This window comes from Callospermophilus lateralis, chromosome 20 (assembly GCF_048772815.1).
Source record: "Callospermophilus lateralis isolate mCalLat2 chromosome 20, mCalLat2.hap1, whole genome shotgun sequence".
Taxonomy (NCBI): domain Eukaryota; kingdom Metazoa; phylum Chordata; class Mammalia; order Rodentia; family Sciuridae; genus Callospermophilus; species Callospermophilus lateralis.
This window is the reverse complement of record NC_135324.1, coordinates 6,274,460-6,301,719: the sequence shown is the minus strand read 5'-3', so window position 1 is coordinate 6,301,719 and position 27,260 is coordinate 6,274,460. Positions and strand designations below refer to the sequence as shown.

The 27,260-nt window shown below is 47.3% G+C and overlaps 1 protein-coding gene across 2 annotated transcripts; it reads left to right on the top strand.

Annotated features, from left to right (window-relative positions):
* The first annotated feature begins 935 nt into the window (after positions 1-935).
* On the top strand, positions 936-25,356 carry Tatdn2 (TatD DNase domain containing 2). 2 transcript variants are annotated; one of them, XR_013089506.1, is made up of 8 exons: positions 936-1,397; positions 1,511-1,927; positions 8,310-8,798; positions 17,569-18,444; positions 22,679-22,806; positions 24,342-24,525; positions 24,723-24,819; positions 24,943-25,026. XR_013089506.1 is itself a non-coding variant. In XM_076841206.1 (8 exons), exons 2-7 carry the CDS (start codon positions 1,517-1,519, stop codon positions 25,081-25,083), a joined length of 2,229 nt encoding a protein of 742 aa, XP_076697321.1. In that variant the 5' UTR covers positions 938-1,397; positions 1,511-1,516; the 3' UTR covers positions 25,084-25,118; positions 25,269-25,356. The 2 variants fall into 2 exon arrangements, 1 of the variants encoding a protein (XP_076697321.1); XM_076841206.1 differs by lacking the exon at positions 24,723-24,819 and adding an exon at positions 25,269-25,356 and having other exon boundaries at positions 938-1,397; positions 24,943-25,118.
* Positions 25,357-27,260: the final 1,904 nt, after the last annotated feature.

Below are 27,260 nucleotides of genomic sequence, written 5' to 3'. Positions count from 1 at the left end.
CTCCTTTTAAATGTTTTAATTTCGAGACAGGGTCTTGCTAAATTGCCCAGGCTGGCCTCAAATTTTGCCATCTTCCTGCCCCCCCCCCCCCCAGTCGTTGAATCATAGGTGAGCACCACCTCGCCACCAGGCTTATTTGTGGTTTTTAAATGAAGTTGAGCCATCTTCTCATGTCTAACAGCTGTTCCTAATTTATTCATTAGTTATCTTATTGGGAGTATTTCTATCTAGTATGAGCATCGGCCTTTTATAATATGATGCAAATTTGTTTCTAAATTTGCCCCTTCTTTTGATATTTTTTTGCCAGGCGGATATTCTACATTTTTCTGTGGTCTCTCTTTGAGATTTCTTATTTCTAATCGCAGTTCTGTCACCTCTGTGTGTGCCATTTGGTCTCCCTGAGCCAGTTTCCTTTTTCTGTAAAGTGGGTGATGATGCTAAGGACTTTACGTGGGTTCGACGGGCGAATCCGGACAGGAAAGCTTCTTGCAAAGGGGGCCGGCCCGAGGAACTGCGGCCGCGCCTCAGCTTCGCGCTTTCCGGGCCCACGTGAGTGGCTCCGCCTCGTCTGGCTTGTGACCAATACGCGAGCTTCGTAAGGCGTTAGGTCCCGCCTCCACGCCGTTTGACCAAGAGGAGAGCTCCGTCTTGCTCGGAGTTCCGCCCCTTGCCTATTTGAGCAATGGGCTTTCTCCGTTCGGCGCAGGTCCCTCCTCCGCTGCTTGCCGGGCCGCGGGCTTCAGGGCTCCTTCCGGGGGGCGGGCGCAGCGGCGGCCAGAGTGGTCGTAGCGCGGGCGGAGGCCGGGCCTGGCTGCAGGGCGAGGGCGGGGGGCGAGTGAGCGCCCAGGCGGCGCGGCCGGGCTGGCGTCTCAGCCGCGGCGGCAGGGACGACTAGACGGCCGGGCGGGGTAGGGGGCTGTTCTGAGGCGGCGGGCGGAAGCGCCGCCGGCTGCCGAGCGGCGGCGGCGGCGGGCGCCCCTTTCGGCCCGGGGAGGGTCGTCGGGGCCGCTGGAGCAGGGCGGGCTGCCGAGCCGGGTCGGGCCCTGCTCTCCGGCCCGCCCTCGGCGGCAGGGCCTCCGGGCCGCGCGCCCGGCCCGAGGGCTGCGGTTCGGGCCGCCATGTGTGGACCTTGAAGCGTCTGTGGAAGCGCTTTGACATCTGTGAAGGGCTTTGTGTAGCAAACTAAATTGAAGCGCTTAGCAGTCCCGGAAGCGCTTTGAGTTCTGCGAAGTAGCGCTGTGCAAACAGAAGCGCTTGGTGATTACGGAAGCACGTTGTGGGTTTCGGAGCCAAACCGAAGCCTTTAGTCAATCTCTAATCGTTGGGACTTCTCCGAGGCGCTTTGGCATCTCTGAAACCTTGAGAACTGTGATGGGCAGTGGAAAGAAGAGGGAAAGGTCAGTGAGGCCAGCCCGTGGCCTTGACCTTCTTTCTTTCTGGCTTTCCTTACCCAGGGGGTCGGGTGGCGGGAGGGCTGGTGTTGGAATTCAGGCCCCCTTTTGCCTTGCAGGTGCCCATGGCGTCGGAGCGGCGCAAGGTCAAGTACCACTGGAGCAGCACTTCGGAAGGCTGTCCCAGCAAGCGCAGCTGCCTCCGGGAGCCCAGTGATGTGGCCCCCTCCAGCCGGTCAGCTCACAGCTCTGCGTCGCGTTCACGAGGGGGCAGCAGCTCCAAGCGCCTGAAAGCACACAAGGAGGACGATGTGGCCTGCTCGCCGAGGTTATCCAGAAGCTCAACCCGACGCAGAAATTCCTCCTCCTCCTCCTCTTCCCATTCCTCGGGCCCAGGTGTGGGCGGGGCCGCCTCCAAAGGCTGCCTGATTCGGAGCGCTCGCGCGTTCCTTTCGTCGAAGGGAACCTCTATGCGTCCTGCCAACCCCTCCCTAGAAGAAATGGCTTCTCTAGAGGAGGAAGCCTGCAGCCTTAAGGTAGGTAGCTGCCACGCTGTGCAGTCGGCGAAGCTTTTTCCACGTGGCTTGAGAGGTTGGGGATGGGAACTTTGGTGGGAGGAGACTCAAAAGGGTCTTGTCCTTCAAGGTCTCTGGGGTCTTCCCTACTCCACCCAAATGCGGACGACTAAGCAGTCCGCCAGGGGTGGCCTGAAGCTCGGTAAAGAGGTACTCTTCAAACTTGGTAGCCTTGTGGAACTATTTGGAAAGCTTTAAAATACTTGTGCTTGCTTCCCACCCCAGAGAAAAGAGATTCCACTGGACCGAGGTGTAGTGTGGGCTTCCACATTTTTTACCTGCTCCCTAGGTTGGAGAATCACTGCAGTAGAAGGTGAATTGCATGCTCAAGAGACAGATGAATCTGTTTTAGTTGGTCATTTTAAGGAATGTTTCCTTTGTATTGAGCTACTCTGAAGTGCAGAGCCAAGGAATTTGGTTGTTGGTGTGGCTTTGCACCAAAGTCATGGTTTCCATCATTTTGGGGTTTTGTTTGGAGGTAGCTTTTAAGTTGTTGTTTTTTTTTCTCTTTGGGGAGAGGAAGCCAAGTCTAGTTCCCTATTGGAAACACACAGAGGGTTTCACATGTGCTTCAGGCCCACTGGGGAGTGCTTGAATCAGATTTGAAGAGATATTTATTGAAGGCCTAGTAGTTTGTGTGGTGCAGTGTCACAGGTGTGTGTGATTCTCCTGTAACAAAAACCAGTCTCCAGTTTGCATTGTAAGTTTTGGAGCTTCAGGAGTGAAAGAGTGAGGGGGGGGGATCTGTATGTGGGAAAAGTCTGTTTATCTTGGGGAGCCCCTTGCCTAAGTGCCAGGTTTTATCTGAACTCAGCACGTGGATTTTTTTTTTTTTAATTCATCAGTTAATGAGCTGAAAAGCTGTTTGGTATAAGAACATGGAATATGATTCAAATGTAAATCACGTAAATATGGGACTTTGCTCATACAACTTGTCATTAATTCCTCCAAATGGAATTGGACACATTATCCAAATAATATTAGTTGATTATAATTAGCTTCACTGACAAGCCTCATGTCAGGTGGAGGAATTTAAGCTTGTCAGGCAGGAATTTATTTTACTTAGTTTCAGGTGTGCTGCATCCCAGACTGAGGCTGTGCTGATTGGGGTTTAAGACTAGAGGGTGTGGCCAGGGGTGGAAGTGCACACCTGCAATCCCAGCAACTCAGGAGGCAGAGGCAGGAGGATTGCAAGTTTAAGGCCAACAGTAAGAAATTTAGTGAGACTCTGTCTCAAAAACTAGAAGGGACTGGGAACTAGAGTGTCTCTGGTTCAATTTCTAGTGGGCGGGCGAGTTTAGGGTGTGGCCCTTGATCTGGATGGGTCTAATCCTGGGGTGAATCCACATTTTTTCTCATCAAAGTCAAAGGCGTTTTAGCCCTACAGGATACACCTGTAATCCTAGAGACTCTGGACAGTGAGGCAAGTTCGAGGCCAGCCTGGGCAACTTGAACCTTATCTCAAAATAAAAAGGGAGGGTTGTAGCTCAGTGGGAGAGTGCTATGGATTGAAACACATTGCTGCCAAAAAAAAAAAAAAAAAAAGTGAAGGACTCTTGTTGGCAGAACCCAGTTTAATAGTTTCAGTAAGCACCTGAAAGTAACTGTGTGCCAGGTGCTACTGGATCCCTGAACTCTGATCACATTGTAGTGGGAGGATTGGAGGTCACATGACTATCCCACAGTGTGGTATATTGGAGCAGAGAGCCTAGGATGGATGCTGGAGAGCTAGGCAGGGCAGATTGCTGCATGATTTTAGTAGCTAAGGGAATTTGGATTTTATTCTCAGCAAATTTGGATTGTATTCTAAGCCATTAAAGAGTTCCTATAGGGTTCTGTGCAGAGGAAAGGCAAACTGGCATTGTAGAAAGATTGTCATGCTGAGGGAAGATAACAATCTAATTGTCCATTTCTAGCCCTGCTAAGGTCTCCCTAGAGCTGTATTTATGTCTCTGGTACTTTTATCCTCCATCCCCACACCTTTCACCTTGCACTGCAGTCCTATGAGAACTTTTTTGACTGTTAAATCCTAATATTTCTGAGCAGGCACACCTAAGGGGCACTGACAGAAAAAGCATGCCCTTCCAAGGTCACCTTGCCCACCTGTTCTCCTGTGTCTGTTCTGTAAACTTTGAGAGACACATATTTGGCTTTGTGTGCCCCACAACCTTCAGCACAGTTGTGTGTGTCAGGATATGAACATTCAGAAGGGAAGATGTTTGAATGTTTTTAGTGGTGCTGGGCATTGAACCCACAGCCTTGTGACTGATAGGCAGGTGCTCTACTGGCACTGAGCCACACCCTAGCCTCTGGGCATTTCAGTCATTAGCGATTCCTGATGGCCAACCTCACTTTGATCCAGGGCAACTGAGAAACTTTCTCAAATTCTAATGTTTATAATCCCTCACTTAAAAAATATATTGCTTGGCATATTTATGGGGTAAATGTAATATTTCAGTGCATGTACACAATACAAAATGATCAGATTGGGGTAAATGACATCCATTGCCGCAAACACTTATCATTTCTTTGGGTTGGAAGCATTTAGAATCTATGATCTGGAGGTGTGGCTCAGTGGTTGAGTGCTTGCTTCTACCTGGGCTCAATTCTTAGCACTGGCAAAAAAGAAAGTAAAAAAGAATTGTAGATTTTACATATTGAATTTAAGTTTATCAGTCATAGAATGTAAAATAAATATGCGGTAGTGATAGAGCACATACTCAGCATGTGCAAGGTCCTGGATAGTAAAAACCCATTTTACTAGCTGTTTGGAAATATACAGTTGTTGTCAGGGTCTTTCTTTGTGCCCTGGATGATGGGGAATTTGGATAAAGGTGGAATATGATGCTTAGAAGTTTGGGATTTATTCTGTAGACAAATGCAGTGCCTTGGAAGGGTTATAAGCAGAGGCAGGACATTGCGGGATTTGCTGGAGAAGAGATAGGAGGGAGCAGGAAGGGAGCCAGTTAGGAAGCGTGGAAATTGTTCTAGGCCATGAGGGCTGGAGTTCTTGCCTTCAGAGACGCTCAGTTCTCCACATGGTGCTGCCAGGGGAAAAAACGGGAATTGTTGCCTTTTAAGCCAAGTGATCTCTTCTTTTGCACTTTCTGCCTAGGGTTTGCCTCATCCTAACCTTTACAGGTTTCTTTCACCTGTTGAACTTGCCTAGTGACCTTCATTTTGTTCTTGTTGTCTCCTGCCTCTGCAGCCTTTGTTAGTGTTTCTCACTCTCATAGTTTCTCTACTTTTCTCGCTTGGTTTCCAGGGTGTTAGGAGAACTTGAGTTTGAGTCCTGTTTCTGCCACCCACAAGCCATGTGGCAGTTTCCCTCTCTATAAAAGAGGGATGACAGCTGCAGTAGTTCTATTCATTATAAATCCATATGAAAATGTAAGGAATGTTAGCATATTTCTAATTTTTCTTTCTCCTTTAACTACAATCTTGATCTTTATAGTTGGAGTTGGCCAACAGCTGGTGCATGGATTGAAGGTAGCCTGCTAGGTCCTTAAAATTTTGGAAGACTCATTTTAAAAATTTGACTCTGGGATGAGGTGTAGATCAGTGATAGAGAGCTTGACTGGCATGCAGGAGGCCCCGTTCCATCCCCTACAACACTATAAACACAAAATTATAACTCTGGAATGGGGGCATGGCTCATAGTAGAGTGTGTGCTTAGCATGTGGAGGCCCTGGGTTCAGTCCTCAGCACCACAAAAAACCACCGAACTTAAGATCTAGGTAATGTCTCCTTCCCCCACTCTCTCTTTATCATATACATAAAATAATGCATATATATGTATGCATTTATTTGCAGGGGTCAGGGAAATGGAATCCATGACCTTGCATGTGCTAAGCAGGTGCTCTACCACCCAGCTGCATCTCTCGTTTTATTTTTCTGCTTAGCATTTGTCACTCTCACATAGGTTTCACCAGTTTGTCTTGCCAATCCTCTGGTTTTTCTTTCCCTCACCAACTGGAATATAAACTCCAGGAAGCAGGCGATTTTGTGTCTTTTATTGAATGTTAAACTCCAGATCTAGAACAGTGCCTGCTGGCAATAATTAGTGCTGAGTACTTGATGAATGTCCGAGGAGTACATTAAGAGATTCCTGGTTTTGCTTGGAAAAACCAGAATCCATAACTCTGGGTGGGTTCTCCCAAATGTTGGCTTGAGGTGAAGAGCAACTACTCCTCAGGGGGTCCCTTCCAGCCTGCCAAAGACCTCACCTTCCATGTTGCCTTGCACCTGGCCTGTGGGGAAGAAGAGGGGCAGAAATGGAGAAGCAGCTGAAGGCAGGACAGGGCTTTAAAGGATGAATCCCAACACAAAATGGGACTAGCGCAAGGGTGTAGCATGAAGTGGAAATGTGACATGCCAGTGAATGTCTAAGAGGCTCTGATGGGCCAAGGGTGCAAAGGTGCCAGGGAGCTGGTGATAATAAGAGACACAAGTACTGTAGAAGTGAACTTGGTAGTTAGCTGTACAGCAGGCCCAGGGTCATCAAGTTTATTTTTTATTTTATTTTATTTTTTGTACTGGGGATTGAACTTGGGGGCACTCAACTACTGAGCCACTGCCAGCCCTATTTTGTATTTTATTTAGAGAGACTCTCACTGAGTTGCTTGGTGCCTTGCTTTTGTTGAGGCTCGCTTTGAACTTGATATCCTTCTGTCTCAACCTCTTGAGCTGCTGGGATTACAGGTGTGTGCCACCGAGCTCAGCTATTTTTAATATTAGATTTTCATTTCACTTTTTTTTTTTTGCCTAATGCCTCGAATAGCACCCAGGTCTTGCGCATGCTACATAAATGTTCTATCACTGAGCAACAGCCCCAGCCCCAGCCCCAGCCCCAGCCCCGGGCTGCTGCTTCGCATTTATTATACTATTGGCATCAGAGCAGTCTCATGATTTTTCTTTTTTTGGTGGTGTTGTGGCTGGAGCCCATGGCCTTGTGCATGCCAAGGGTGCACTCTACTGCTGAGCCACACCCCAGCTTACAACCTGATGTTTAAAAAAGCCATGGTATTTTGTAGTGTCTGCTTATTGATGGACATCCCTTGGAGTAAATTCCACTTTTCTGTTGTGTAGGAGTGTTTGCTTTTGAGAGGAATTTAATGAGTTAGAACCAAAAATTATAGGGGTTGTAAAATACATTGGGATAATGGTAAGTCCAGGTCATAGCTAGGGAGATTTGGAGTTGTATTCTTTTGGAATGGTTCTTTGTGGGGGGAGATTTTTATGGCTAAGCCATGTCCCCAGCCCTTTTTATATTTTGTTTAGAGACAGCGTCTTGCAAAGTTGCTTAGGGCCTTGCTGAGTTGCTGAGGCTGGCTTTGAACTCATGATCCTCCCCTTGCATCAGCTTCCCGGGCTGCTGGGATTACAGGTGTGTGCCATCACACCTTCTTATGGAGTGTTCTTAATGCCAGGCTGGTATTAGAGTGGACCTGAGTTTTACAGGAAATTAAAATTGCAGATAGCCTAGTTTTTTCTTTCTTTTTTTCATTGGTACTGGGGATGGGTCCCAGGGGTGCTTTACCATTAAGCTACATCCCCAGCTTTTGTTATTTATTTTGAGGCAGGATCTTGTGAAGTTGCCGAGACTGACCTTGAACTTGCGATCCTCCTGCCTCAGCCTCCTCTGAGTTTTTGGGATTACAGGCGTGCACCCCCATCGCCAGGCCAGTCTAGCTTTCTCTATGGACTCCTGGAGTGAGTGGGGCCTGAGAGGCTGAGACTTCACTTAAGTCTCTAAGGACATGGGCAGGGAGGGTCTTGGGAGAGTGGTCCTGTTTCCAACACCAAGATTCTGGTTTCTAACACCAAGGAAGGGTGATGCAGGGCTTTAAGAAGGCTTGGGTGTGGTGGAAAAGCTCATTGAGGACTCCAGAGGCTGGAGTCTATGAGAAGTTGGAGTTCCTTGGTGCTGCCTTCTGGAAGCTCACCAGGTCCTCAGGTTTCCTTGGCTCTTAGGTGTGGGACTGGGCTGGCTGGGGATCCTGTGAGCTGCTGTTTGGTGTCTGTTGTGAAGTATGTGCTGGTCGTGGGCTTCCAGGAGCCTGTTCCTTCCAGTGGCTGCAGTAAGAGGGGATCATCTGATGAGCTAAGGAGGTGTGGACAATTAGAATAGCTGCCCTGCAGTTCAGTCCCTTTCACAGCAGCACCTCGTCAGTAGGTGGGACAAAACCACCCTCCGGAGAGGAAAGTGACCTGTCTTACCAACGCTCACTTTCCATTTGACTAGTGGAACCACTGCTGATGTGCCATTTGCCAAGTGCTTCGTGTTTGAAATTCTTTTGGGACCACCTTTTCTAAGTCTTTGTGGTTTCTTTTCCCCCACCAGGTTGATTCCAAAGATAGTTCTCGTAACTCCATGAACTCTGAATTTGCAGCTGAAGCTGAGGGTCAGAATGATGGGATAGAAGAACCAAACAAGGTCCAGAAAAGGAAGAGGAATAGGGTTGGGGACCAGGGCTCCGCAGTGATCTACTTGAAGGCTCTACAGGGCATTCTGGGGAAATCCATGCCCAGAAGGAAAGAAGCTGCCACCCCAAGGGTGAAGCCAAGCCCAGGAGTGCGTCCCAGCCGTGCCGAAGGACCAGCCAGAAGTGTCACGGTCTCTCCTCCTCAGAAAGAAAAAGAGTCGCCTCCAGAGGTCAAAGCGGAGGAGGAACCTCCTGACACGAGCACCTTCCGTGACAGGAGGGTGATTGTGGACCCTCAGGAGAAGCCAGTTGAGGAGCCACTTGGTGACCGAAGGACAGTCATTGACGAGCCCTCTCCCCCGCTAGAATTTTTGGATGACTCCGACACTCATTTAGAAATCCAAAAGGTAAGTATAGATAAAGCATGTACCAAGCATCTGGGTTTGAAGATCTCTTTGAGTAAATGAATGTTTTCTAGTTTGCTGCATGATATTTTATCTGTCTGTCTATTGTGGTTCTGGGGATCAATCCAGGCCTCATGCATACTAGAAAATCACCCTACCCTTAGCTACGTCTCTAGCCCTCTAAATGTTATTAACTAAAAGCAGAACTTTACTTAACCAGGACTCCAGGAAGCTAGGTGGTGATTATCTTCCAACATTCCTTTTTTTTTTTTTTTAAATTGTAGTTGGACACAGTAGCTTTATTCAATTTATTTTTTTATGTGGTGCTGAGGATTGAACCCAGGGCCTCACCCGTGCTAGGCGAGCACTCTACTGCTGAGCAACCGCAGCCCACATTCTTTTTTTTTTTTTTTTTTTTAATATTTTTAGTTATAGATGAATGTAGTACCTTTATTTTTGTGGTGCTGAGGACTGAACCCAGTGCCTTACACATGCTAGACATGTGCTACACTACTGAGTCACATCTACAGCCCCCAAGATTCCTTTCAGAGTTAATAATAAACCTCAATTTATTGTCTCCCCCCCCCCCCATCCGGCCCCATTTACGTGTTTGTTAGAATATGGGTTTGATTGCTGTAGCAAAGCCCAAATGGAAGTGGCTTTAATTGTAGAGGTTGGGCTTGAGCGATGACTCCTCAGCATTGTGGATCCTGCTGCCATCCCTCCCTAATCTTTTGGTGTGAGATGGCTACTCTGAGAGGGCTCGGAGTTTATGGCAAGAATACTCGGCCAGTAGGAAGAGGAAAAGAGTAATGCGCTTCATCCCTTTTTTTAAATTTTGGTACTGGGGTTTGAACTTGGGGATGCTTTCCCTCTGGGCCACATTCCTAGTACTTTTTATATTTTATTTAGAGAAAGTATCTCCCTAAGTTGCTGAGGCTGGCTTTGAACTCATGATATCCTGCCTGAGCCTCATAAGCCACTGAGATTACAGGCGTGTGCTACTATGCCTGGCCATTTCCTCCCTCTTAAGAGCTTATCTCCAGCCAGGTGCCAATGACTCAGGAGGCTAAGACAGGAAGATCACAAGTTTGAGGCCAGCCTCAGCAATTTGGCAAGGTCCTAAGCAACTTAGTGAGACCCTGTCTCAAAATCAAAATAAAAAGGGTTGGGAATATGGCTCTGGATCAGTGCTGAAGTACCTCTGGATTCAATCCTGATTACCCCCCCTCCAATAAAAAAAAAAAAGTTATGTGTCACATCTGCCCAGATCTATTGAGAAGAGCTGGAAATCTGGCTAACACCTAGCGCAAGGAAGGCTAAAACATGATCTTCATTGGGGCAGACTTGCATCCACATCAGTTTCTGTGGCTATAATAGAAGGGAAGGATGATAACTGGAGGGAAGCTAGTGATTTTTAACATAGCTTTTGTGGTGGGGGAAGGGGCTATTCCTCTGTCCCCATTTCTGCCCATTCTTTTTTTTTTTTTTTTTTTTGTAAAAAAATATATTTTTAGTTATAGATGGATACAGTACCTTTATTGTAATGTGGTGCTGAGGATTGAACCCAGTCCCTCACATGTGCTAGGCAAGTGCTCAGCCACTGCACTACAACTTTAGCCCCAATTTCTGCCCATTCGTCACTGTTTCTCCTCAGTGGCAACCTATTTCAGTCAGCTTTCTTGCTGCTGTGACCAAAAGGCCGGATGAGAACAATTAGAGAAGGAAAGTTTATTTGGCTCATGGTTTTAGAGGTGTCAGTCCACAGATGGCTGACTCCATTGCTCTGGGCTGGAGGTGAGGTAGCACATCATAGTGGAAGAGTGTGGTGGAGGAAGGGAGCTCAGGACATGACAGCCAGGAAGCAGACAGCCCCACTCACCAGGGACAAAATAAACACCATAGGCATGCCTGTGGCCCACCTCCTCCAGCCACACTCCACCTGCCTGCAGTCACCACCCAGTTAATCCCTGTTGGGGTTAATTCACTGATAAAGTTCTCTTAACCCAGTCATTTCACCTCTGAACTTTCTTGTATTGTCTCACACCTAAGCTTTTGGAGGTGTCTCGTATCTGAACCATAACAGCCCTTATCAGCTCTTCCAGCTCTGTGTTTTTGAGTTGCCTCATATTTCTAAATAATATTGTGCTGTTACTGATTTTTTTCAATTTTAGAAATCTGTGGATGTCCCCCACAGGGCCATGAGAATTTAGTTTTCTGTTTCCTTTAATAGCACTCACACTGCAGCCTCTCCATGGCATCATTTCTGTGCTTGTTTTTTGCAGTATTCGGATTGAACCCAGGGTGCTTTACCATTGAGCTACATTTATCCCCAGACCTATTTTGTGTGTTATCTTGAGGCAGGGTCTTGCTGGCTTGCCCAGGTTGGCCTCTAATTTTCAATTCTCCTGCCTCAGCCTGCTGATGGGTGGGGTTACAGGTGAGCACCTCTGTGCCTAGCAGTTTCTGTCTTCTGTTGTGATGTCTGTCTGCCAGGAGAGCCTGGAGGCCCAATGTGGCTGTTGGAGTTCTGGGAGTCAGGCCGAGGGCAATGCATGGCTTTCACTGTCTAGCAGGTATGTGGTGTTCCTGACTGTTCCATAGTCATCTTTCCCAAGTATGAACCTTCTCTTTTGTTGAATGGAGAAAAGGCAGACACATTTGCCTGGGGAGGAGCAGGTAACTGGGGGATCTCCATCTCTACTTCATTTTGAAGGTCTGGTACCTTCTTCATCTTCTTGGAGTCCTGTAGTCTATTTCTGAGTTTTCTCCCTGTGTTCTTAGGTTTTGGCCATCTGTGATCTGCTAAGCCAGTAACCATTCATGTGTCTGCTATCTAGCATCCAATTCTTATTTAGTTGCTGTTTACTCTTTATGCTTTCTCCATATAGCTTTATTAAGCCTTTTCTTTCTTTTTTTTTTTTTAAAGAGAGAATTGTAATATTTATTTTTTAGTTTTCGGTGGACACAACATCTTTGTATGTGGTGCTGAGGATCGAGCCCTGGCCGCACGCATGCCAGGCAAGCGCGCTACCGCTTGAGCCACATCCCCAGCCTTTTATTCAGCCTTTTCAAATGCATTTCCTGTGATTTTAGAAGGGTTTTTGGGTGGGAAGGACAAAAACCACACGTGCTATGTATAATTGGAAATCCCACATGAAGGTTTTATAAGCTAATTTCCCCACTTAATGTACATGGTAGCTGTGTTTTCTGTCCTGTAGATTTTTGTCTTGTTTGGTTGCCTACAAACCTAATCATATGGATGAAAATTTTCAAAGTTACGTCCACACTCCTCTATTTGTTTGACCGGGTGCTTGGGTTGTCTCCCTTGGGTATAGGGTGGGTTAACACATGCATGAATGTTGGGATAGCATCAAAGCATTTGGGTCCAGATCCTGGCCCTGCCGCCTGAATTGTGATACTGAGAAAATCACTCACCCTTCTTGAGCCCTGGTTTCTTCCTCTGTCAAAAGGGATAGTTCTTCAAATGTGATCACAGTTAAAAATAATATAGGGGGGACTGGGGATGTGGCTCAAGCAGTAGCGATCTTGCCTGGGATGCGTGTGGTTCGGGTTCGATCCTCAGCACCACATACAAGCAAAAATTACTTGATTATGTAAGTCCTTCAGGGATTTAGATGATGACATGGTAAGTTTGTGATATATACTTCTAGTTAGATGTGTGGTTTTTTTCGGGGGTTGGGGGCGGGCACTCAACCACTGAGCCACATCCCAGTCTCATTTTTGTGTTTAGAGACAGAATCTTACTGAGTTGATTAGCACCTCGCCATTACTGAAGCTGGCTTTGAACTTGTGATCCTCCTGCCTTAGTCTCCCAAGCTGTTGGAATGACAGGTGTGCACCACAGCACCTGGCAAGACGTGTGTTTTTGAAATAACTTTTCCCTCTGATTTTGCCGTTTTCCCTACTTTTACATTTCCTTAAACAGCTTCATCAAACCTTTTCACATGTCTTTGACGTGTGTCTTTGTTGTCACTAGAGTTACTATTTGAATTTCTTAATGTGATTTTCTGAACTTCCCTGAGAGAATGAGAGATTCTGACTCAGAAGGTCATTGATGAAACCTGGAAATCTTTCTTTGTTTTAAACAAATACTGAGCCCTGGTTTTGGAAGTTTGGAGTATAGTCAGAAGACACCATCTGCCCTTCCATCTGAATTGGAATTTTATTCTTCATTTATTTTATGGGATGGAACCTAGGGCTTTGTGCATGCTAGGCAAACCCTTTATCACTGAGCCACACCCTCAGTCTCTTTTTTGACAGAGGGTCTCACTATGTTGTCCAAGCTGGCCTTAAATTTCTGGGCCGAAGTAATCCTCCCTCTGCCTCCTGAATAGCTGGGACCACAGGTATGCGCCACCATGCCCAGCTGCAATTTTTCCTTTTTCATTTTTAAGTTGGTATGTTATGAACATAACAGTAGGGTTTGTTGTTATATATTCTTACATGCTGACAGTGTAACAGTCTAATTTGGCCAATGTCATTTTCCAGTATTTTCCCCTTTCCACCTTCCTCCTTGGAATTTGATTTTATTAACACATTTTTAAACCTTTTCCTGGAAAATTTAAAACATTTATGAAATACAGCTACACACCCACTGCTCATCTGCAGCAGAACTCCCTCTAGTCCTGCATTGCTGTATCCCTTTTCTCTTCACGAAGTATTTTAAGGCAAATCCTCTCTCTCTCTCGTATCTTTTCATCCATAAATATTTTGGTATGCATCTCTAAAAGGTAAAGGATCTTTATAAAAAAAAAAAAAACAAAAACCCAAAGCATCCTCATAGTTTTATCATACAGAAACACACACACACACTCTCTCCCCCTCCCCCTCCCCCTCCCCCTCCCCTCCCCCTCCCCTCCCCCTCCCCTCCCCCTCCCCTCCCCCTCCCCCTCCCCCTCCCCCTCCCCCTCCCCCTCCCCTCCCCCTCCCCCTCCCCCTCCCCTCCCCCTCCCCCTCCCCCCTCCCCCTCCCCCCCTCCCCCCCTCCCCCCTCTCCCCCCTCTCCCCCCTCTCCCCCTCTCTCCCCCTCCCCCCTCTCCCCCCTCTCCCCCCTCTCCCCCCCTTGAATGATCAGTTACCCAGTCAGTGATTAAATATCCCATTTTATTTGAAACGGGATCCAAATAAGAGCCATATGTAGCAATTTCTAAATATGGCAAGAATCTGAGTCTCTAGATTCTTCCTTCTCCCTGTCCCAAAATGTTCTGATTTGTTTGTTGTAAACAACAGGGTCATTTGCCAGGCAGTTTCCTGTAGCTGAGATTTTGCTGATGAGATGTAGCATTTTTAGAATCTGCATATGGTCCTGTTCCTGGAAATTTTACTTCATATTGTAGCTATTCCTATCGCATTGCAGGCACACTGATTTTTCCTTCTTCCTGGAGTTGTTTTGAGATTATTACAACAGCACCTCCAGCTGGTTTTCAGGTTCTTCTCTCTCTCTCTCTCTTTTGGTGTTGGGGACTGAACCCAGAGCCGTGTGCATGCTGAGCAAGTACTCTACCACTGAGCTACACCCTCAGCCTGTGGTTCAAAAACAGAAGGAATTTAGTGAAAAGGAGTTTTCTAACACTGTCTTGTTTTCCTCAGACATAACTCCAGCTCATGGCTTATTCTCTTGAGGAATAAATTTTAGGGCAAAATCTGATGAAACTTCTATATTTTTGGTCATTCTAATCACATTAACTTTTGTTGTTGGGGAAAAAAAAAAGTAGAATACTTCTTAATATACAAGAAGATTTCTAAAATATTAAGACTATTTTATAAATAGTACAATCAGTTTAAGAGTGGCAAGATATGCCTCTATAGATGTATCTACAAAAGAGCTGGATTGCAATTATGCTAATTATGTGAGCCCATACTAGAGACTTAACTCCTAGGTGTACATGTGCTAAAGTAGAGGGACAATTCCTGTGATTGTGCCAGTGTCTCTTACTGGAACATTCAGGAAAAGCAAAATAATACTACAAAACTTGTTAAGCTCAGGCAAGATTGCAGTGTTTCATTATCTAGGTTGATGAAAATTTTTCATTATAAGCAACCTAGTCTTCAAAGGATTGTTTTCCCTTATAGATTAATTTTTAAATACGTATTTTTCTGAGTTATAGGTGGACACAATACCTTTATTATATTTTTATATGGTGCTGAGGGTCAAACCCAGTGCCTCACGCATGCCAGGTAAGCGCTCTACCACTGAGTCACAGCCCCAGCCCTTTAGATTAATTTTTAAAACTTTTTTTTAGTTTGTTTTTTATTTTGGTGGTGCTTGGAACCAGGGCCTTATACATGCTAGGCAAGCGCTATACCACTGAGCTACACCCCAGCTCATTTTGTTTTGTTTTATTTTGAGACAGGGTCTTACTAAACTGTCTAGGCTGGCCTGGGATTTGTGATCTTCCTGTCTCAGCCTCCCCAAGTAGCTGGAATTGTAGGTAGGAGTTTAATTTTTAAAACTTGTTATGGGAAATGTCAAACATCCTAAGTAAATTAAATAGTATGTTGAACCCCTACGTATCCATCACCCACCTTCAAGAAATTGGTTTAAACTTTAAACATGCTGCAATTTAAGTTATCTTGCCTTTTTTTTTTTTAAATGCTGAGGATTGCATCCAGGGCTTCTTGAATGCTAATAAGCATGTGCTTTACCACAGAGCTAAACCCCCAGCCTATCTTCCATTTTAGAAAAGATTCTACTTTTAAGATTTCTGTTCCTCAAAAAAGCAGTAGCAGAAATATAACTGGCAAGTTTAAAATGGGAAATTTATAATTCATTAATTTTTGTTGCCAATATTTATTTTTGGAGTATAGATAAAGATATGGAGAATTAGTATAGACAGTAGAAACTTGTTTTTCTGTTTTAAATCAATTTATCTGAAATGCTGTTTTAGTAGTGATTTATTATTTTTTTTACCAGAGTGCTGGGTATTGAATCCAGGGATGCTGTAATACTGAGCTACATTCCATGCCCTTTTTATTTTTTGTTTTGAGACACTGTCTTGCTGAGTTGCTGAGGCTGGCCTTGAACTTGTGATTCTCCTGCCTCAGCCTCCTGAGTAGCTTGGATTACAGGTCTGTGTCATTGTGCACAGCTGAATTTATTTTAACGTGTTATATTTACTTATAGAAACCCTAAAGAAAAGGTCTCCTGCTCAAGCTAGCTGATGCTGGGAATGTAGATGGCTTTATTAACAAGAAACTGAGAGACTGAAGTAAAGTATTTTTTGCATAAGTTTTTATCTGTTTGCTTTAGTACATTTCTCTAGGACATGTCTACATCAAAATTATTGGAGAATTAAACATAGACTCCTTTGCCCTCTCTGGACCTACTGAATCACAGTATCTCAGGGTGGAGTTTTTAAGAATCTGTTTTTAAGATGCTCCTCTGGGCTGGTCAGTTAGCTCAGTGGCAGAGCACTTGCCTAGCATGCATGATGGGTTCCATCCCCAGCAATGCCAAAAAGAAAAAAGATTCTCTTTTGTTGGTGGCGGTGTGAAGCTGAGCTCTGGAACCACTGCACCATTTATTCTACAGTGTAGTTCTGTGGATATTTATGGGCATTTCCTGTTTGCCCTGCTCTGTTCTGGGCATATCATCTGACCTTGCAGAGCCTGTGTTCTCTTAGGGCTAAATTGATTTAATGCAAGATTTGGTTGTTTAGGTAACTATCACTGGTTAGTGGCTTCAATAGAGTTTTATTTTGCTTTCAATTTTGTGGGTCAGGAATTAAGAAAAGTCTGGATTGGGCAGGTCTCACCTGGCGGCAGGTGTCTTTCACATGTTGCGGGGGCTGCAGTCCTCTGGCTCACCCAGGCTTGTCAGCCAGGTTGTGGGCCACCTACTGACACCTACGTGGCAGGCTTTTTGGCAGAGTGTCTTAGTTCTGTATCAATTCTCCCCAGTGCTGGCTTCGCTGAGGAGCAAGGTGGGAGCCCCATGAAGGTACACTACTTCTCTTTTGCATTCTAGTGGTGGCAAGTGGTTGCAAGTGACTCTCCCCTTGTTAGTAACCCAAGGGGAGAGTCACAGATCCCGTTTCCCAGTGAGGGGTAGTGTCAGATAACTGGAGGGTACATCTTAGCTCTAATGGTTGTGGTTTTGCGTCTTGAAGGTATTGGAGCTGTTTTTCGGCATCACTACTTTCTCACTGTTCTGGAGAGCACTGTTCCCAAGAGGGGTCATTAGAATAGGGAGCACAAGTGGAGCATCTCCTTCAGGGTGGCATTATGACACCACGATCATGGGTTTATTCCCTGAGCCTTCTGTGTGTCACAGCTGCTGCCTCGCCCACTTCTGAAAGTTGTAAGCTGAGGAGCCATCGCAAGGCGCCTCCAGTGTGGCCTGAGAAAGGAGCCAGAGTTGGTGTTCTGGTACCTGTGTATATCAGTCTGTTTGCTGCTGCTAATAACACAGGATCACAGCCTGAGTAAGTTATAAAGAGGGTTATTTTGGCTCAGTCTTCTGGTTCGGATCTTGAGATTAAGAGGCTATGTCTGGCGAGCCTTGCTGGCAGAGACTGAGGTAGGGCAGGGCATCACCACCACATGGTGAGAGACAGGGAGCCCATGTCTTCCAGTCTCTTCCTTCTCATGAAGCTACCATTCCTCCATCTTGGGGGCTCCACCCATCTAATTAGGTGAGGATCTCACCTAATTTCAGCCAGTTAGAGTGGCTGCCCATGTACCCCCAGCATTGACAGAGTTCTGTTCCCACGGGACAGTTGACCCATTGGTGTTTCTTTTCTTTTCTGCAGCATCAGGAGAGGGAGGTGGTGATTGAGCACCCCTCTTCAGGAAGCGACTGGTCTGATGTGGATGAGGTCTCCACGGTCAGATTCTCTCAGGAGGAGCCCATCTCGCTGAAGTACTCTGCAGTTCCAGAGCCTTCTTCCTTTCCCACTGATTATGTCATGTACCCCCCTCATTTGTACAGTAGTCCTTGGCGTGACTATGCCAGTTACTGGGCCAGCAGCCTCAAGACTCCTGGCCATCCCTCTGTGGGCAGCAGCCAGGACACGGCGCAGGCTGGGACAAGCAGCCACGGCCTCCTAAGTGATTATCCCCCAACCTCCACAGTGAGCTCCCAGAGCACCTCCAGAGACCTGGAGGCCACCGATGAAGGCAGATCCCAGAATTCCCGTTCCCTGCGTTTCTCCAGAAGCTCCGTAGAAGTGAAGGAGAAAAGAACATTCCGAGAGGAGTCTCCACCTCGTCCCTGTGGCGGTCAGGCATCTGGCTCTCTTCCACGGAGCCACTGGGAGTCCAACCTGGAGGAGGGCTTCATAGACACCCACTGCCACTTGGATATGCTGTACTCCAAGTTGTCTTTCAAGGGGACCTTTACAAAGTTCAGAAAGATTTATAGCAGCTCCTTCCCCAAGGAATTCCAGGGTTGCATCTCTGACTTCTGTGACCCTCGGACACTGACGGACTGCCTGTGGGAGGAGCTGCTGAAGGAGGACCTGGTCTGGGGGGCCTTTGGCTGTCACCCCCATTTTGCACGTTACTATAGTGAAAGTCAAGAGAGAAATCTGTTGCAGGCCTTGAGGCACCCCAAGGCTGTGGCCTTCGGGGAAATGGGCTTGGATTACTCTTACAAGTGTACTACGCCCGTCCCAGAGCAGCACAAGGTAACCAGGCTGTCTGTGGTCACTTGTTACGTTTATGTCTTTATCCCTTTGGCTGTTAAGACCTACCAGAGAGGTTTCTCTATTTCTAGAACTAACGAATTTATAATTCCTGTCCAGATCTGTGGATGTCATTTGTCAAATACTTTACAAGCCATTTCTTTCAGCCCTTTTTGTCTCTCTTGTGGAAGTGGGGATGGAATCTAGGCACCCAGCTGCGCCCCAGCTCACCAGCATGCTTGGGGACCAGGGAGGAGAGGTGTCTTCCGACTTCTCATGGCTAACAGCAGCATGAACCTTTCCTTCTTGGGAAGCAGCCAACTCTGGGTTTTGTTTTTGTTTTTTAAAGTGAAATATGTTCATTGCAGGATATTTGTAAAGTGCCAAAAAATTACGTGTAAAGATCATTCTCATTCACTCTGAAAGTTTGACTTGCCATCTGGTCTTTCTTTTCCGCCCAGTACTTTTTGAGCATGGCATTGTGAGGGTAAGACTCCTTGCAGCATTTCAGTGGAAGTTTCTGATTGGGGAGGAGAAAGACTCTCTCCCCTTGTCCCACCTGGTGCCCCAGGTGGAGTTTGTAGCTGGACAGTGTCACTCTCCTGGGATTGTATAGAGGTTTGCTGGGTTGGTCTGGATCCCAGTAGGCTCCAGGACTGGAGTGGAAGGTCCCCCTGTGCAGAATTTGGCTCACCTGCTTCTCCTTCAGTGCTGTCACATCTGGCTCGAAGTGTAATTTATTAGCCAGAAGTGAAGACTAAAACAGCTAAGGTTGAACACAGGGAAAAATAGATTTTTAGGAAAATGAAACAAATGTTTAATATTCTGCTTTCACAACTGGTGTTTATGGTGCAGGGTGGGGATGATATGGAAAGAGCAGCAGTTCAAGCAGAAACACAGACGAGTATTATACTGAATAGTATAGCTGATGCTCAGTGGATGCTAACTTCGTGCCAGGAAATGTGATAAGTATTACACAGTACCTTTTTTTTTTTTTTTTTTTAATTATAAGGATCAGCAAGTGTGGTGGTGCGTTCCTATGATCCCAGTAAGTAGGAAGCTGAGGCAGGAAGATCACAAGTTCAAGGCCAGCCTCAGCAATTGAGCAAGACCCTGTCTCAAAAAATAAAAAGGACTTGGGGTGAAGCTCAGGGGTATAGCACCATAGGTTCAATTCCCAGAACCAAAAAAACAATAGCAATAAAACAAAAAAAACAATTGATTTCTATTTAATATTTTCTGGAAGGAGTAGGAGGGAGAGAGGAATGTTAAAGAATTGGAGATAAAATGGGTAGTTATGCTGTTAACCAGAGCTAACTACTACTTTTTCCTTGTGTTGTATTCCCACATTAAGCTATCTAAACCTTCAAAGGTAGATCCCAGACAGTTGGTGTCTAACTTGTAAGTTGCACACATCAGACAATAGAATTCTTTGGTTCAAAAGCCAGAATGGAGCTTCCTTCCCCTCCCCATGTGCCTGCCTTCATTTGTGCTGGACTGGAATTAATTGTGGAGGTAGCAAGTGTGCAAGCAGTGCCTGAGGCTTCCCCCAGGAGAGATGGGTTAACTCTCCATCCCTGGAAATGGCTCAGTTGGGAAGCAGAGTTCATGCAGGCCATGGAAGTAATTATGCTGGGTAAATAATTTACCTGCCTTTCATTCACTCTTCTTTGTCACCTGATGAGTACAAATGCTTGTAAAATAGCTCCATCCACAAGTTCCTGTATGCTAGAAAAAGCTTCCTCCATCTTTAATGTATTTGGATTTTTTTTTTTTTTTTTGGTACTGGGGATTGAACCCAGGGGCTCTTTACCGCTAATCTATATCCCCAGCCCCCCACCTTTTAAATTTTTTTTAGTTATAGGTGAACACAATATCTTTATTTTTATGTAGTGCTGAGGATCGAACCCAGTGCCTCATGCATGCTTGGTGAGCGCTCTACTTCTGAGCCACAACCTCAGCCCTTTTTATTTTGAGACAGGGTCTCACCAAGTTGCTGAGGTTGGCCTCAAACTTGTGATCCTCTTGCCTCTGCTGGGATTATAGGCGTGTACCACTATACTGGGCAAAATTTGAATATTTCATGGAACATTACACATTTAATGTTATTTCCCTTGGAAAGTTGCAAGGGATAGTGGTGGCTTGCCTTAAAATTACCTATCAAAAATCGAGGAAATGTGTATTACATATAATGTGCTTTTTTTTGTATTGGGGATGGAACCCAGGGATGCTTAACCACTGAGCTGCATTCCCAGCCCTTTTTATATTTTATTTAGAGATAAAGCCTCACTAAGTTGCTGGCTTTGACTTCATGATCCTCCTGCCTGAACCTCCTGAGCTGCTGAGAGTACAGGTGTGTGTCACTGCATCTGGTACATATATATGCTTTTTAAAAAAAAGGAAATTACATAGGGAATAGTGCTGAGAACCACAGCCGAGTCAGGATGGCACAAGAAGGAGTGGTTAAGAGGTGATGCCAGCATGGCACCAGAAGGAGTGGTTAAGAGGTGATGCCAGCGAGCCATTAAGATGATGATAATTAAATTATAATTGCTGTGACTGGATGATGCTGGATTGGGACAGACTGTGTATTGAGTTGTAAATGGACCCCTGCTGTCCGCTGTCCGGCAATAGGGTGACTCCAGGAATAAGGTGGTTCCTGCTGCCTCGGGCTCCCGCCTGGTGGAGAGTGGGGAGAGTTCCCAGAAAGTGTGCGTGGAGTGCTGGTGGAGTTCGGGCAATAAAGGAGTTCCTGTTTGAACCTATAAGTGCCTCGTGGCGGCTGGGTTATTTTGTGCCCAGCCAGACTGTGGCAGAATAGTTTTGAATTTCTTTCTAGTTTTAAAAGTTTTGCCATTTCATTTAACTATACTTTGAAAAATATGCTTTTTGATAGCTATGCAATGTTCCACTGCAAGGTTGTAGTTTTTAGAGCCATCAAGTAGAAGGTGGAATTGGAGTATTTTGAAACCTGCCTCTGAGGGTTCAGGGAGGGGCAGATGAACAGGCAGCAAATGTATCTGGGAGGGACACCAGCCCCACCTGTAGTTGCTACCTGCTGTTTAAAACCCCTACTGAGCATTCTATAATTCTGGTGTCTGTGGTCATTTTCCTTTAGTTGAAAACACAGGTCAAACTAAAGGTGCATCAGAGTTAGTATTGGCTAGTGTCACTATTGTAGGAAGAGGTGGCATGAGAATTAGACTTGTAAATGTCATTTTCTGGTCGATATCACTTGACTCTTGTTACCAAAAATGTCTTCGTATTCACTGCTAAAAATGCAAACATGAATTATATTCTACAGTTGAAAAAACTGCTCATGGATGCATTAGGTTTCAGATGTGATGATTTGTTCATAATTAATACTTGTGTTCTTAATCAACCTGGTCTTGTTACAGGACAGAACATTACATTGTCAACAACATGTGCATTTTACTAGCAAGGATTTAAAAGTGGCTAGAGTTAAAAAGAATGGAGTGGCTGGGCAAGATGACTCATACCTGTAATCCCAGGGGCTCAGGAGGCTGAGGCAGGAGGATTGCCGAGTTCAAAGTCGGCCTCAGGCACTAAGCAACTGTCTCTAAGTAAAATACAAGACTGGTGATGTTGCTCAGTTGTTGAGTGCCCCTGAGTTCAATTCCCAGTTACCCCCACCCCCGCCCCCCAAAAAAAGAATGGGAGTGGCTGTGTAGGTATTGACCTAGAAGGGTATCCAGCTTGGGTCAAGCAAAAGAGGCAAGCTGTAGTAAATAGTGTTTATTTCTTTGAGAACCACCAGGCATTATGCTGGAGGCACGTGGGTGTACAGCCCTTTTGCATAGGGAGAGGTTTGAAAGTTGGTACCTTCTTGGTAGTTGAGGTGGGCACAGCCATGTGCAGGACATTAACTTTGCCCTTTATGTTCTCCATCCCTGTCTTGCTACTATATCCTAAGTAAGCCTTGTGAGCAGTGACTGGGCACCTGCTTCCCTGTTGGCACTCTGGCACTACAGCTTCTGGCTGCCTGTCACTTGCCTTCCCCACCTGCTGGGCTCCTGCAGCACCTCCTGTAGGAGCTTGTGTATACTGCAGGTGCTTGGAGCACTCCCTAGCTCTATAGAAAAAACCCAGTACGTGTCTGATCGTTACTCTATTATATCATTTGAAAATAGAGAATTGGGGACCACAGGGGTTCCAGAAGCAGTGGGCTCTGAAGTGCTACTAAGCGGCCGGTGTTTGTCCCTTTGTTTCCTCCCAGGTATTTGAGAGACAGCTGCAGCTGGCCGTGTCTCTAAAGAAGCCTTTGGTCATTCACTGTCGAGAAGCTGATGAAGATCTGTTGGACATCATGAAAAAATTTGTACCTTCTGACTACAAGATCCATAGGTCAGGAGGCTGCTGCTTCAGCGGGACATGAGGCTCTTCCCTGTCTGGGACATTAGTTGGAAAGAGGAGAGCTCAATGAGGAACACAGTGGTTGTGTGTCTTTTCTTCTCTCTTTTTGAGGCCCCTTTGGGATCTGAACCCATATTATGTCTTATTCAGCATGTTTTCTGAGGAGTCAAGTATTAAGTTGAACCATGTGAAGCTTCTGAGGATTGAGAAACTTACTTTTTTTTGCTCACAGTGACTTCATTTGGCCTTTGGTTTGGGCTAATACCCAGAAACTGCCAGTGGGCAGAAAGGGGATTTCAGTTCTCAGAAACAAGGACCACTGACCCCAGGAGAAGCTGTGGTGGGGTCCAGCACATGGCACTCTGGGGCACCAGAAAAGATACTACTTTCCTGTTTTGAATTTGAAAACTCCTCCCCCCACAGTTAGCATTAAAGTCCAGGGTGTGTTTTATCTGAATGGCATCTTTAAGTTCTTCAGCTCAGTTTGGTAAGCTGCCTTGAACTCCTACCACCTGTGTGTACCAGTGGTGGCCTGGCTCAGGGATGCCCAAGGGGAGCTGCCCAGATACACCTGGTTCACTTTGGGCTTTTGTGTATGTTGAGAGTGGACTGAGCTGGGCTGTGCACAGTTGGGCCTTTGGATGGGATTTTGCCATGGATGGGATGGTCAGGAGGTGACGCCTGAGCTGTTGTTTTTTTTTTTTTGTACTTGGGATTCATCCAGGGGTACTTAACCACTGAACCACATCCCCAGCGCTTTTCTTTAATTTTATTCTGAGCCACAGTCTAGCTGAGTTGCTTAGAGTTTTGCTTAGTTGCTGAGGTTGGCTTTGAACCTAGGATCCTACTGCCTCTGAGCTTTCTTAATGATGGGCAAGAAGGGAGTCCAGAGCCCAGAAGAGGCCTTCTCAAAGCAGAAGAGCAGGTGGGAATTTCAGGCCTCTGCTGCCTTTTGGGTGCCTAAGGAGACAGAGCAGGTGACGCACCCCAGAAGAGGGACATAGGCCCTCAGTTCTTGTGGTCTGGTTGGATTTTCATTGCCTCTTTTTGGGCTGACTTTAAGGGAATGTGAGTGGTGGTAGGCACACCAGGGCTAATTCAGCCCAACGGAGTGTTGCTGGAGGAAGCCCTGAATTTTTACGTGGGGTAACTGCGTATGTTGCACTAGGAGCATTAAAGTGTGTTCATGTTTTCCCGACACATCTGATTGCATAGGCCTCACTGTTACGTACTTGGGAGGACTGGTTTTAATTCTTTAGGTTCCTTTGTGCTGCTGCTGTGTGTTGTTCACAGTGGTGGTTTTAAGTGGCTGTATCGTGTTGTGCAGTAGGAGAGGGGCTCGTGAGCACCCCTCCCCCAGTGGCAGCTTGGGTCTGGTGGTGTTGGAACCCCCTCTTGTGTGTACTTAGGCATTCTTCCCTTGGATGCAGCCTCTTCATTTCTGGGACTCCTAAAGGGGGTGACCAGCTTTAGGGTTGCTGCTGAGGGCACTGGGGCCAAGCCCTGACCTAGAGCTCTCCCCACAGGCATTGCTTCACCGGCAGCTACCCGGTCATTGAGCCCCTGTTGAAGTACTTTCCCAACATGTCGGTGGGCTTCACGGCAGTCCTGACCTACTCCTCCGCCTGGGAAGCCCGGGATGCTCTGAAACAGATTCCACTGGAGAGAATCATTGTGGAAACGGATGCCCCTTACTTCCTGCCTCGCCAGGTAGGGGTGTCTTCAGGCTGAGTCGAGGCACTGAAGAGAGAGGGTGGGGAGGGTGGTGGTCATCCGTCAGGGTTGGCAGGGCCAGAACCCCAGTGACTTCCAGGCCCCACCCTGGGCTGTGTAGATGTTTCCTTGTTGCTCTGCAGAACCGAAAGTCAAGGGGGCTGAGAAGCTGAAGGGTAACCGCTCTCTTCCAGGCAGTGCAAAGCCCTACCCTGTAGAGGGCAGTCCACGGAAGCGTGGGACCCTGCTCACCCAGAGCCCCCCTGACTAGGACTCTCCCTGCACCTGCAGGTAAAGGGGTCTCTGCAGGGCAGCCCCGAAGAGGTCCTTGCTGGGGAAGGGACGGGAGGGAGTCCTGCGTTCCGGCTGTGCACAGAAAGCACAGCGATGTTCTGAATGTTTGGTGTCTTCCAGGTTCCCAAGAGTCTTTGCCAGTATGCCCACCCGGGCCTGGCCCTGCACACGGTCCGAGAGATTGCCAGGGTCAAAGAGGAGCCGCTCTCCCGCACACTGGCCACCTTGCGTGAGAACACCAGCCGCCTCTACAATCTCTGAGCAAGGAGGGTGCCCTCAGGAGTCGCCCAGGAAAGGTCATGAGATTCACATGATGTGCTCTGTAAAAATCAGGAGAAGAAGGTCTTTGGCTGCCTTATCTTAACCTAGACAATGAACACGTGAGTTTGATGCCTGACTTGTGCTTAATGAACTTGGCCTGGAACCGTCTTCCTTCTCTCTTCCAGACCCTGCAGGGTGACCAGTGGTCCCTCAGAACATTGGCTGCCCTCCAGCCCCACCTGTGTCCTGGGTCAAGGATGTGTCTGCGGAGCCCACTGGGACAGAGGGAACCAGGACAGGCTGTCTGCTTGCGACCTCGCCTCAAGGCTTCAGCTTCTGGCTGGCGGATGGGTGGCCGCGGAGGGTAGGTGCTGCGGGAACAGCATCTGGGCTCTGCCTGCCAGCCAGGGTGCTCCAGGGCACTCAGCAAGAGCAGAGTGTGACCGAGGGTCTTGAGTATGCCAGACCGGGTCTCTGTTCCCTGAAGCCTGTGTTTTAAGCAGTGTGTGAATAAAGTCGCCTCCTGCTCGCCGCAGCACACGTGGCGTGCAGCTGGGCCCCTGCTTCTCAGTTATGGAAATGGACTCCCATGTGGGAAATGTCTCGGGAAAACTCACTGCTCCGAGGTTTGTTTCTGGGAACCAGCGAGGCTGCACCCTTCCCTGGATAGCTCTTGCGTTTGCCTGTCACTGTTCCCTTGTCGACTCCAGTGTGGGCACAAGTGGGAGGATTGTGGCTGCGCTCCAGTTCCACCATACAAGTATGGAGGGATGCAGTGGGCGCTTGTTGTCCATGGGAAGTGCTGGCTGGTGGAGGTGCAGGGCAGACTGGGGCACTGAGAAAGGTGTCCCCACTTACGGAAGCCCCAGGGCTGCTGCTTGGTGTGGTAAAGGGTTAGGGTTAAGTCTGCAGCGTGAGGTCCCTGCCAACTGGGTGCTAGGGGCCCAGCTGTCCCTGCTCCCTCTGGATTACTTGGCCACGCAGCTACCCGTCAAGGGCCCACCCAGGTGGACAGCTGAATTCACACAGGTCTTGGGGCTTCCTGGGGTGGTGCAGCATGAGCAGGCCTGTGTCTCTCCCAGTGTCCCTTGCCTTTGCCGCCTCTGCTCTGTGTGTTTTAGGAGAGGGCCTCCCCTTGGACTTGGAGCAGCCGAGTCATCTCAAGTTCAGAGCTCTGCTCTGCTGTGCCTTGGAAAGGTGTGTGCCTCACAGGCCCCAGAGGTTATGATGGCCAGAGGTCAAGTGTGAGTGGACTCCTGAGCTTTGTTCAAAAGGGTCCTCACCCTTATCTGCAGTTTTTTGGAAGCTTACATCGTACAAGCAGTTCCTTACTGTGGATTCCTCTAGGTGTTTCTCGAAGGCACATCTGAACCTGTAAGCTGAAGGGGATGGATTGACTATTTCCTTTGTGCAATGTGTACCGTGCCCCTGCAACACAGTAGCTGGCCTGGGGAGCAGGCCTCGGTGTCTGTCCATCTCCTCGGTGTTTTTGTGCCTCAAAGTTGCCAGTGTGGGGAAATTGGGGGGCCTTAGTCGCTTGTTGGAACTATTTAGGGAGCTGCCAAGTCTATCAGAATGCTTTACTATCACCCAGGTGAGCAGCAGCATAGCCACGTCCTTCAAGGACAACCCCTGTAAGTCAGCACTGCCTGCTTGTGAGGCAGACTGTGTGATGTCTCTGAACTCAGTTCCCTGCCGAGGAAGAGCACAGGATGCTGTCTGCCCGCTTTCTCCCAGGACTTAGGACTATTGTGTACGCGAGTCACACAGTGAAACCTTATCTCTGTGGGGCTGGCAGCGGTTTGGCCTTGTGTTAGGTTCTGTTGGTGGGTGGCTGGCTTGATACTGCCAGGGTGCCTGTGTACCTCCCCTACTTCGCCATTTCTTTCTGGAATAAAGTGGCGGATCCTCTCTCCAAGTCCCGTGTGTCCACGTCTGTCCAGAGTTCTCTGAGTGATGCAGAGGTTAGCCCAGTGTTGGCCAGCTTTGTGACCTGGGCGTCTGATGTTGGGAGACATTACAAGTCCGTGCATGTGCCTCGCTGTAAAATTAAACCGGATGTGAGAACAGGTTGTACCTTCCTAGAGTGCTGCCTAGAAACATGGATGTGCTGTGACTTCCTAGTAGTGCAGAGGACATAGGTGACGTTCCCCACTTGAAGGAGAGCAGTGGAGGAG

Coding starts and splice junctions, on each gene's coding strand:
- Tatdn2 (XM_076841206.1), top strand. CDS start 1,517: ATGGCGTCGGAGCGGCGCAAGGTCAAGTACCACTGGAGCAGCACTTCG. Junction 1,928..8,309: donor AGGAAGCCTGCAGCCTTAAG/GTAGGTAGCTGC, acceptor TTCCCCCACCAG/GTTGATTCCAAAGATAGTTC. Junction 8,799..17,568: donor CTCATTTAGAAATCCAAAAG/GTAAGTATAGAT, acceptor TCTTTTCTGCAG/CATCAGGAGAGGGAGGTGGT.